This window comes from Haliotis rubra, unplaced genomic scaffold, assembly GCF_003918875.1.
Source record: "Haliotis rubra isolate DU_JTF1 unplaced genomic scaffold, ASM391887v1 Scf677, whole genome shotgun sequence".
Classification (NCBI taxonomy): Eukaryota; Metazoa; Mollusca; class Gastropoda; order Lepetellida; family Haliotidae; genus Haliotis; species Haliotis rubra.
Window position 1 is genome coordinate 463,706 of NW_025767387.1, and position 12,433 is coordinate 476,138.

Below are 12,433 nucleotides of genomic sequence, written 5' to 3' on the forward strand. Positions count from 1 at the left end.
ATGTTCGTATTAGTATATATTTCATTGTCAGTCAAATGACGAGCCATATCGATAGATAGATAGATAGATCGATAGATAGATAGATAGATAGATAGATAGATAGATAGATAGATATGTTCGGTGTTGAGAAGAACAGCAGCCCTGACACAAATCCTTCGCTTTGAAGTCTACTTAATTTACTGCCTTGTTATCAGACACGTTTCGAACCTTTAAATCAAGAAGTGACACGTGTTGTTCATTTCCCTCTTGGAACACAACTGGAAACACACGCCATCCAATACTACAATGCAACTTGTAAAATGAATGCAATAAAACCATGATCCAGCTCTACTATCAAGGTTGTTGCGTGAAACATGCACAGTCGACACTGTTAACAATCTTTTCACTACAAAAGCTTTGAAAGAGCATAACGGTTGTGTACAACTCACACGCGTGGGAAAATCCTCGGAATTTTAATTTCTAATACACCTTCAGATAAGATCTCTAAGCCATGACGTAGTGTAGGTTTTAAAGCCAGTATTCACGCTACATGTATGCTGGCTATAAAACTGGCGCCGTGTGGGAACGTCCTGCAGTAGCACTCGAGACTCTGAAGCTGCGGTCAGTCTTACCTCTGGAACTGTAGTATGAGAAGCGCCCAGTTACCAGAAATGATCTACTTCATCTGTTTGCTGGGAATGTTGCCTGTTGGATGGACATCTGAATACTCATCAGGTAACAAATGTTGCATAAATATGTGAGTGAGTGAATGAAAGAGTGCGTGCGTGCGTGAGTGTGAATGACATTCAGGAATCCAGATATTTTTTTCAAAATCAGGAGTATGTACTCCGTATTTTTTCAATATAGGAGTACGGGAAAAGCTTAAGGATCGATTTAGAGTATTGAATGGAAATTAATGGCGGATCAGTAATCTTGTGTTTCGTTTCATATATGCACCACAACATTGCTACTCTTGTGTAAACAGGTCAATAAACAATAATACAATACATTTTCAGATAAATACGTCAGTAAATGATTCTAAGACCGTACATCAATGCTGTGGTGCGTATGTGCTACGTTTTCTAAATTATTTACTACCGTACAGTGCATAGTTTGTCTCCGTACATACGCCGATACGGCCCATATCTGCAGCCCTGACATTTACAATTAGCTTACTCTAACTCGATGCTGTATCAACTTGTTGCTAATCTCTTTAATGCAAACCCTAAAGGTGGTTTTGTTTTTCAATATTAGATTAGTACTACCATACTCCACACACACACACAAACCCCAAAGAGGGGCAAGCCAACCAAAATTGCTGAGGCAGAAGGCGACCTCTTACACACTTCAAGCAACAACAACATCCTTCACACTTGCTTGATTCAGGTATAAAAGCCTATAGCGAACGGTTTAACTATGACGGAATAAAATTGTCATCCAAAAAATATCCTTCCTTTATTGCCGGGTTATGTGTGTCACCTTGATGCTTTAGGTCCCATATGGTGTCTTCTATTTTATCAAAAACGTCCTGCATTTGCAGAGTTCCTGTCGAGTGTATCAGTTTTGTTGTGGTTTTACCCTTCGTTTATAACGAAATGATTGATATGTCATAATTAACCAAATAAAAACATGTTCGAGTCTGTAATTATGCATTTGTTAAACGAACGTGTAAACTTCCAGTTATGACAAACCCAAAGTCCAAGGAAACATGAAGTTTAGTTTGTCATAACCTGAGTTCGTTATACCTTTTTGACTAAAAACCATGTGACCGGGACCATCATACTGTCTTGATATAGGCCAGTTTGTCATATGCGTGTTTACTGCAAAGACAGTTTGCTCTATCATATTTTAAAACAGGAATGGTTTTAATTTCTCCCATCAAGCTATTGTTGTAATTGTGGGTGTCGTTGGAATCACGTGATATCATGTTTGTAGGGACCCTGGAGCAAATCGTCCATGGACTCAAGACAAGGATAGAGACAATAGAGGAGTACATCCTCAAAACAGGTAAGGCATACTTCAGTTTGATTAGGGGCAGTGGGGTAGCCTATAATAGTTAAAACATTCGCTGGGTTCGATTCCCCACATGGGTAATATGTGTGAAGTCCATTTCGGGTGTTCCCCGTCGTGATATTGCTAAAACGGCGTATAACGTTACTCACTCACTCAAACAGTGCATTGCAAACCCTTTTCTACATTGTCAGTTTCTGCCACACAGCCCAAAGTTCCAATACTCCAAATTACCACGAGAACGGCATTTCCACATCAATCCGCACTGTACCCTTGTGTCATGTAAGTTCGATCACTTAAGAACTGTCACTGAATTTTCAAAGTTATATTCATATAATCTTATTTTCAAATCTCTTACCTCTAAACTTGTTTATTTATGTCAAACATTTTCAAAATCCCGGTATTTGTACTGCTCTTCACAATCGCGGCAAGGCCGCCCTCTCACTGTCAACACAAGTGAACCAGAAAGCTACGTCACATAAGTTCGAACATATGATTGGCTGGCTTGTCGCGTAAACAGGATGACTTGTAAGGACGATCTCGTGTGTCAAATTCAGAGCTAGAGCAGTCCCAAGTAATTTTATGGTATTTATGTCCATGAAACGTTCATTTTATGTTTCAATACTTCTAAAAACGATGAAAAGTCACAAATATTCAGCTTATATACAAGTATTATGCAGGAGTTATTCTTCAGGCTCATCGTGACAGGGGCACCAAACCTCAGAATGTCCACAAACACCACGAACTGGCTGGCAGAAACGTAAATGTGTTCTGTGCTGACATGTAGCGTGGGTGCATTGTGCCAAGGTTGTATTTATCAATGAGGCAATAGCTCGAACTTCATCAGGTACAAATTCACGGAATTTCTCAAAAAGCATTTAAGTTTTCTATAAGAAATGGCCCTTACTTGTTTCCAAAGTTTTAAATTTTGACAAGGATATCACGTGTCTGGACATGTCACAATTAGAGCAGCAACGTAAACAAACAGAAGACAGGGGTGCTGTCAATTTACAACGTGTGAAATTTATACTGTTTACATTTTATTTGAGCTGATAAAGTTACATTATTGATCTAGGGTTAAAAAATAGTTGTTTGCTGAAAATGAGCTAAAACTTATATTTGGTAACTTGACACCAAACATTTTCCGGTTCAAACGAATGAAAGTGGTGTCCCCAGAAGATCAAAGCTGCAGACATCGTAAGTTATCGCTACGTATTGCGACAATTACCATTCAAAATGGGCGATCGAAGTAACATGACGATCGAACTTGTGTGACTTTACGATGTATACATCTGGATTGCAGTGAGTGATTGAAGATCATAACGGTGGGGTTGGCACTACCATCACGCTGTCAGAAAACCATACACTTGCATAGTAAGGCAACCATTGACTTTATTCTGGTTTCTTCATAGGTAACATAGACGACATACCGCCCTCTCTGTTTAAACGGATGGAGGAACAAGAACTAGGGCAACTGGAACTGCAGCTGGATAACCTGAACATACGTATGTAAAAAACCTGTGTTCTACTAGTTTGTTTATATTTTAACTCCGCCGCATTCAGAGCTAGTCCAGCTGTACGGCGGCAAATCGGTTTAATCACATGTAAATAGGTCACGTGTGAATTCTATATTTTCAGAAATATCTTGTTTGTCTTAGAACTCAAAACGTACCTATCTCGGTTTATGTCACTGTTTCGAAACGTATCTAAGTGGTATTCTCATTCAGTAATCTCGATTCTCACTCCGTTTATTCCTACAGATCGAGGTGAAGCTATGAGCGACAACATATCTTCCAGGAATGATGTACTGATACCAACGGACCGGAAGCCAGGTAAGCCAAAATATGATGTTGAACGTTTCATGAAAGTCTCTTCTAATGACCTGTTGTGTAGAACACTATCCGGAAGTAGGGTATTTGTCTTTTAATGACCTGTTGTGTAGAGCACTATCCAAAAGTAGGGTATTTGTCTTTTAATGACCTGTTGTGTAGAGCACTATCCAAAAGTAGGGTATTTGGCTTCTAATGACCTGTTGTGTAGAGCACTATCCAAAAGTAGGCTATTTGTCTTTTGATGACCTATTGTGTAGAGCACTATCCAAAAGTAGGGTATTTGGCTTCTGATGACCTGTTTTGTAGATCACCATCCAAAAGTAGGGTATTTGACTTGTTTTGTTCACATACAGGAACAGACACTTGTCACCTACTACGTTCACAAAAACAACAAAAACAAACAAAAAACAAAAAACCTTGCCAAACATCAAGAAATCATCAAAGAAGCAGCACTATTGATCATGAACCGCTTGCAGTTGGCTGAACATGGAGTATGTCAAAATACTGCTGTCCAAGAATATTTCCGAGTTCGTAATTAGCAGATCATGGGCCTGATGCCCGATTGTGATACAGACAAGCAGCTGGCGCTGATGGTCGACGGCGATCTGGCCACATGATTGGTCAGAACGATGGCATTAATAAAATGTTTGTGAACTAAAACTCAGATGAGAAACCAGTTGCAAGAAGGAAGTGGTGTAACACAATATAGCCCAGACTCTTCGAAATCGTTTTCAGAGATGGCATGTGTGGGCACGTTGTCCTGACGTCATGCCACAGTCTACTGCAGGTTAAGAATAAGCGAAGTCAGTGGTATAAGTGAGTGAGATAAAATTTAACGTCATCTCGGCAATATTGCAGCCATATAGTGACGAAAAAATATGTGCGTAAACAATAAATACGAATTGTTGAACAACCAGTCATTGAAGCACCGTAAAATAACTAGAGTAACACAGATGTTGTAAAACTAGCATGTAAATCTGAAACTATTTTATTTACAAAGACAATACAATATAAAACCATGCTATAGGTCGCCAACAACTGAAGGTATATCACCATATTAGGGACCATGCATGAGAAGAGATTCACTCTTGACTTTCATGACCACAACAATTGCCTATACAAGAGATTTCACATTATAACATATTTTTATTATCATATTATTTGTTGATGAAAATATTTGAAAGATATTTGTTGGTGATTCATAAATATCCCCTACGTTATTACATCGTATATGTAATATATATCGTATAAACCACTGTATGTGTTTTCTTTAAGCAACGGGGTGGTGGGTTAGCATAGTGGTTTAAGCGTTCACTCGTCACGCCGAAGACATGGGTTCCATTTCCCACATGGATTCAATGTGTAACAGCCCATTTCTGGTGTCACCCCTGGTGAAGTTGCCTTTGTATCTCACTTTACCAAAGTAATGCCTTCTTTGCACTTACACTCTGTCCTAGTTAGTTCCATTAATATCGATGCAACCATTCTGAGACACCCCAAAATCAGCATGTGCTATACCTGTGAAGATCTCCATCAACCACTGCTTGTAACGAGGGTTGACGGAACCAGGTGACTTGTTTGACACATGTCATCGCTTCCCAATTGCGTAGACCAATGCTCAGGATGGCCTTCACTATTATTGTACTTGTATTGCCCACATAGATGGGAAAATGCCGAGTGCAGCGCTGAATAACCAAGACACAGAAACCAGAGGCACGACATAATTATGCCCTTCACATATATTCACTTTCCCGGTGTAATTGCATTTATGCACGGCCCATTGAACCGGAACGTGTCCACATATGGCAGTTGTAAATGTAGAACCTGAGTGCAAAAGAGTCCCCATTCCCTGAGAAACCAATTCCCTTTGGTGTAAAAGGAAGAAAAATATGCAAATTATATGAATGGTTCAATGAAAATCAGTAATGACACCAGGTGTTCACAAAGCGTAAGCACGTCATTCCCTAACAGTAAAACCGTCGTTAACAAACTTGCCTTAAAGTCATGTTCAACCTGAACGCCAGTGACCCTTGCATTACAGACGTCTACGATGTTCCAAGGCAATGGTAAGAATCTTTGTGGGAATCACCACAGCTGTGATGTCACTATAAAACTCCAATCCGACTTTAAACATACCTACAAAACTACCATTATGTCTTTGCTTCTCTATTTCACTAAAGTGAATTTTGAAGAGTTCAGGTACTTTGAGTAAATAGTCTTTAGTTCAGTCATATCACAACGTTATAATTACATCTGATATTAAAAATTACTTGTGCAGTTTCATTGATAAAAATACTTTTTTTCGCAGATGCCTACAAATACCTTGGATGTTACAAAGACAGCTGGACACGTGCACTTCCACACCAATGTAAAGTACCCCAGCTGACAAATGGCAAATGCAGGATGTGTTGTCTTAAACGCAAATTTACCCATTTCGGAACAGAGGTACATATCTTGCAGTTACTTAATTTGCTGCCTGTTATCTATTCAGTTTTGCACTTGTATTGATTTCCACATGTTCATATGATATGAGTTATATTACCTTTTCGTTTGCTCGACGATTCATGTTTGACTGGCATTTACTATGCAATGTATTTGTAAGGAGTCTTTATCAAGTGGCGTTGACTGGAAGCTGAGGGGGTGACCTCAGAGGCCCGGCAAAGCAGTTAATGCAATACTATTTGCTTTCTAAAATTAATGGTAATTATTCCAAAGTAATTAAATTTAAACTTTTTCACAGCAATCAGTATTGTAATTTTCAAGAATACATTGAATACTGAACATTTATATAAAGAAATGAAATTTTGGCATACCATCAAAGTGCACTTCGGGCCTCAAATGACCCACTTGGTGGGATAAGGGTTAACCCCTGAAGTAAAACCAAAAAGAACCCCACCTCCTCTCTTCGGTGATCTAAAACTGAACTCGCGATTCGGCCTACAGTAGTGAAGCTCCGCACATCGACTACATGGGTGGACGCTATGTATATTTACAGTACACGGAATGCTTAGAGTTTTAAAGTTCTGTAGATGTGGGACTCCTATATTTTGCAGGCCACCAATGTGGCAATTGATTGATATGCAACTGTTAGGCTTCGGTCATGAAGTTATTGAACTTCAGTTTCAAGAAGATAATCATTGATGTTGATATTTCTGAAAGAAATATGACTATTCTTCCATGGGTACAGTTCGGAAATAAAGTTGAACATAATATAAACACATAATGAAAAAATTACCACAATATATTCGAGGAAACCTGTCCAGCTTGAGATCATGTCGCGTCTTCGAAGAGTGGTGTACAAACCACAGCGCCCTGAAGGGAATGCTAACAGTTATGAGTTGTGTCAGTTCAAAAGTGATTCCGCGAAAAGTCGGGTCAGCGAAGGAAATCCGACCACCACGTGGTTAAAGTTATTTGATGCTAACGCATTTTAAAAGTTGGATACTATACACGGTAGAAACATTTTTGACTTGATTCCCAGCAGTGAACACTACATAAGAAACAAAGCAGCAATTCACTTCAATGTTTATTCGTTCATATGCATGTTGTTGTTGTCGTGTGTTTTCTGAAACTGCAAAATCTGAAAGTTAATTTCGTGTATACACCTTGGTTAAGGAGAAAACTTTACAGAAAACTCTGTCGCGACACCAAGTTATAAGAAACGTTGTTATCATAAGGTTGTGAAGAGCCAAATGCATAATGTTAACACAACGTACATTTTCAATATTGTTATTACATTGTGACATAACGTTGCTCAATGACGTGATATTAGAATTGTGAAAAAGAATGGAAATTACGTCACGGTGACTTCAGTATATTTATGGGATGGGAATCCCAAAGTGGAATATAATAGATAAATACTGCAGTACGGTCTTGTTTACTGCAAAACTTACAGATATATCCATGTACGCTCTTGTTCTTACGATGTTTGGAAAAGGGACAAGTTACATAGCATCACCGTTTCAGAAACTATGAAGCATAACGTTTTGTCTTAGTCAATACACAACGTTGTCACAACGTACGTATGTGATGTTGTGGTAACGTTGTTATAAAATGACGTCATACTATAGTGTGCACCCGTGAAAGTCCGGGCTAGAATATTGGCTTTCAGTAATCTATGCTTGTTGTAAGAGGCGACTAACGGGATCGGGTGGTCAAGGCTTGCTGACGTGGTTGACACATGTCATCTGTTCCCAATTGCTCAGATCGATGCGCATGATGTTGATCACTTGATTGCCTGGTCCAGACTCGATTATTTACCAACCGCCGCCATATAGCTGGAATATTGCTGAGTGCGGCGTAAAACTAAACTCACTCACTCACTCACTCACTCACTATAGAGCTGGTTTCTTGTGAAATGGATGAAGTAACCATTGTGCCATACCAAAACATGTGACTGAAATTAAATTCAAGCAATTACACAACTGGGGAATCAACGCAGTGATAACACCAGAAGAGTGAAAACTTTGAACTCTGGGTTTCCACATGGCCCCAACAGCAAATGTTTTGCCATTCCATGTACACTCTACGCCAAAGAAACGTTACCCTCTTTCCTTAAGGACGGAGGTACCTATCTTCAGCTGGCGTTGTGATGCGTGGACGTCCACTTCTTGGTCTGTCTACGGTGACCCCAGTCTGTCTGAAGCCCTAGATATGTCTTATAACCATGATACGGTGGCACCCGAGGGCGTTGGCAACGGCATTGTATGTCGACCCCATCTGCACCATCCCAGTGGTTCTTTCTCCCCCTTCAGGTGTTAATCGTGGCATATTTCTCGTACTTGTGTATCAGATCATGTATTCTAGGCTCTCTTTATTCCCTATAGAATCATTCCACATGTGAAATGGATGTAAATACTGCTTGAATATTGCTGCGTTTTGGCGATTGATATTGCTATGTGTAAACAGAAAATGGAAAAGATAATTTTAGATGTTCCTAAATATTTTTTCACAATATCAAAGATACGTTTTACTTGTTTTCACTAATGCAAATCAGCAGAAAATGTTTTAAGAGACTGAAGTCATAGGAATGATTATTTTACAATTTTACACACTCTACAACAGTTGTTTCTTGATATAGTAGTTGAAAAATGGTGACTTTAAATGGTTTATCATTGTCCCAAAGCAGAATTTTATTTCAACCTTTCTTTTGAACATCAAAATCACTATTATTGGTTGATTTCGGCATGGACGAATATAGGACAATTTAACTCTTCTGAAAAAGATGCATTTCACCAAAATATGAATGCATTTTAGACATTCTTTTCGTGATTTCCATAAAGCTTTCTTGTAAACTAAAACCTTCTAGCATATCTTTGATAGTTTTTCAGTTATTCATAAAGGTAGGAGGGTAACGTTTCTTTTGGCGTCTAGTGTAGTTAGTATTGCTTTCCTTGTGTTGTAGATTGGTGACCAATGCTTTTGTGGTGATAAAGTCAGCAAGGGACACGGAATGGTGGATGACTCAGACTGCAGATCCCCGTGCAAAGGAGATAAAGGCTCTCGATGTGGAGGGCCCTGGAGAATGTCCATCTATCAGATTTCAGATCTGAACATTCCGAAAATTGAAGTATAAAACGGCAATTTCAGTTTGCCTGTCATATTAAAGTCGCTATCTTTATTAACGGGTATTTAAATGAGAATACTAACGCTGTTTTTGAAAGGATAAAAGCATTCTAACAGTCACCTTCCATGATTAAATTTAAACAAAATGTTTGTAGAATTGAAATAAACACGTAAAAACGCATTCGTATTTCCGTCTATTTATATTTTGAACCCTGAGCGACAATTTCGTTTTCCTGCCACGTTACACGTATTACAGTCGTCGTCTTTATTAACAGGTATTTAAATGAGAATCAATTGTGTAACCTTGGTTCGTGGATATAAGGCAAGTGCGGTGAAAATCATATTTAAATGCACGATTTCATTTTGTATATTCACTGATCATTTAATTCAATGATTCAGCAAATTGAAAATGCCTAATATTCCACTCGTGGATGAAACGTTTGTTTACCGAAGCCATATTCAATCATCACCCATTCGTGTGCCAACAAAATGTGACGTCACCTTGTTTCGTGGACTACGTAGTTGGTTACATTTTTTCACTATATACGACAGCCCACTGCAGTAAGTATTGACACCTAGGAAAGTAGACGACGAGATGTGACATGGTTGGTGCCTACATATCTTATTTACTTGACATTTTGTATAAATAATATTTGATATTGGTGGCATTAGTGATCTTGAGCTTTTTGTCTCAGTGCTGAACAATTAGATTTAGTGTATTTACGTTAAATGCAGAGATTCGGAAATTTTTATCAGCGGGGCTTGGCATTGTGTGTACATCAAAAGTACCGCTTCGTGACTTCATACGAGACTTAATTTACGAGTTAGCATGATAATCACTGCGATCCCCGAATCAAGGTTATGCACGAATTTAGATTACGGTTCTGATACAAACGCCATTTGTGTATGGGCAAAAGCATTCTAAAAGTCACCTTCCAACATTGAAACTGAATAATAAGTTTGTAAAATCGCAATAAACGGATACAAAACGCACTCGTATTTCCTACTACATCGGGAAACACCTGGCAGTTAATGAACAGAAGCAGGTATCACGTGACATGATGTCGTGTGTGCCTATTGCCCATTTCTTCCACTTTGTCCAGTGTACCGGACAAATTGCCAGTGGCCATGGATTCTGAAGCAGTAAAACATGTTCCGGTTGTCATTTTTAACATGATGTAAGAGAAACATCTAGTGAAGATGAAGAAGAAGAATCCAGTGCAGCGGAGACACTATCGAATTGCTTGTTACCCGTCTTCGATGCAACTTGTTTTGAACCTGAATGTAAATATGAAGGCATCTAGCCGAAAATGGCATAACCTTAAAAATGTATTATGCGTCTGAAGTTCTATTGGACAACTATATTAGTAAAACTCAATACATGCATGATATTGGTGATTGGATATGATGCGCACCACATCACTTTTTTCTTTTAACCTTGATCACTGGATTTTTTGGTCCAGACTCGATTATTTACAGTGCGGCATAAAACTAAACTCACTCACTCACTTTTTTACCACATGCTGAACGTGTTTTCATCTCGTGCGACTCGTGGTTACACTATATTTTTCCCCTGCAAAGTAATACCGGGATCATGTCGGGTTCGTGGCATTCTTCTAGTTGATTAGTTATACAGTGTTGTTTGTGATCTGTATTTATCTAATGAACCGATCTTCATGATTGTTTCCATGAGAGGTCGGTAAAAATACACAGAAATAAACTACGTCCAAACTTAGTTGAACGTTTCAAAAGTTTGCTTTTTAATTAAAATTTACAATTCAAATTCGTAATTAACATAACTATAAGTAATTAGAATAATTCCGCCTTCAATAAATGGAGAGGCGTGAGATGGGCACTCAACATTTGGATCCTGTATTGGGACCTTTGGCTACACTGATTTCGTAATAATTCTGTAAAATAATTCTGTTACTGTTTATAAAGATTTGTTTCTGTCGGATAGGCGCACATATAGGACGCACTGTAGTTTATATTTTATGCCAGTTTGCAAATTGTAAAGCCTGCGCAGAGCGAAAGGGGAAATGCAATTGACGCCTGTAAGTTCAAGCCTTTCTAAAGCTGACTTTTCACTTGGAAAACAGAAGATATGTGTCCCTTTCCATTTCTATTGCATCCCAATACAATACAATTCATCATTTTACCATTAAAAAACGACAGACAAAAGCGGTTTACATTCTGTAGCACTTGTTTGATCCCGTCACTATATGGCTGGATTCATGCCGATGTGACGTAAAACCCAGCTCAACTCAACTCAACTTAGTCACATATTACGTGACGAGTGAACAGGTCACGTGGTTGTCAGTGGAATATGCAAAATGGCTAAGGTGAGTAAACAGAAACTGTTCTCGCAATTATGATATAAGTACAAATACTTTTGCTTTAAAAAAATGGGGTACACGTTTCTGATGACTTTATCTTTTACTCAGTCATTTATTGCAACACGGTGACTTGGTGGACACATGACATCAGTTCCCAATTGCGCAGATTGATGCTCATGCTGTTGATCAATGGATTGTCTGGTCCAGACTCGATTATTTACAGACCGCCGCCATAAAGCTGGAATATTGCTGAGTAGGAAGAATGATATATTCAGATATGGGACAAGGAGTGACTGACGACTTGTTTCTTTTGTATTTTTCTTGGAAGAAAACATATTAATCAAATGTAAGTATCCTGCCTGACACATTTCACATGTACATCTTTGTTGTAAAATGAAAACTGCGATGAACGAACTAATTCGTAAGCATTGCTATGTTCGCTGTCAGAAAGTGCTCTAGAGTTAGCTGATGACAGTTAACATTTATTGTGTTGATACAGTTAAAAAACAAACAGTATGCAGATGAATATTGTCAATTGTCATATCCAACCAAGTTCCATCAGTAAAAGACTTTAGACATAAACAATTCTTAGTTAATTTTCTTTCTCTTACACTACTGATGACTAAATGAGAACCCATCTGAATAAAGAGACTGTTTGAGTTGTAGACAGGTTGACATGTCTACTAAATTCACAAAATTAATCACAATATA

At 38.5% G+C, this 12,433-nt stretch overlaps 1 protein-coding gene across 2 annotated transcripts; it reads left to right on the plus strand.

Annotated features, from left to right (window-relative positions):
• Window positions 1–482: 482 nt before the first annotated feature.
• Window positions 483–9,544, plus strand: LOC124257859 (WSC domain-containing protein ARB_07867-like). 2 transcript variants are annotated; one of them, XM_046692004.1, is made up of 6 exons: window positions 483–714; window positions 1,915–1,986; window positions 3,402–3,494; window positions 3,750–3,821; window positions 6,130–6,266; window positions 9,226–9,544. In XM_046692004.1, the coding sequence occupies exons 1-6, from the start codon at window positions 627–629 to the stop codon at window positions 9,394–9,396; spliced, it is 633 nt and encodes a 210-aa protein (XP_046547960.1). In that variant the 5' UTR covers window positions 483–626; the 3' UTR covers window positions 9,397–9,544. The 2 variants fall into 2 exon arrangements, with proteins under 2 accessions (XP_046547960.1, XP_046547961.1); XM_046692005.1 differs by having other exon boundaries at window positions 6,130–6,222; window positions 9,226–9,385.
• Window positions 9,545–12,433: the final 2,889 nt, after the last annotated feature.

Coding starts and splice junctions, on each gene's coding strand:
- LOC124257859 (XM_046692004.1), top strand. CDS start 627: ATGAGAAGCGCCCAGTTACCAGAAATGATCTACTTCATCTGTTTGCTG. Junction 715..1,914: donor GACATCTGAATACTCATCAG/GTAACAAATGTT, acceptor TCATGTTTGTAG/GGACCCTGGAGCAAATCGTC. Junction 1,987..3,401: donor GGAGTACATCCTCAAAACAG/GTAAGGCATACT, acceptor GTTTCTTCATAG/GTAACATAGACGACATACCG.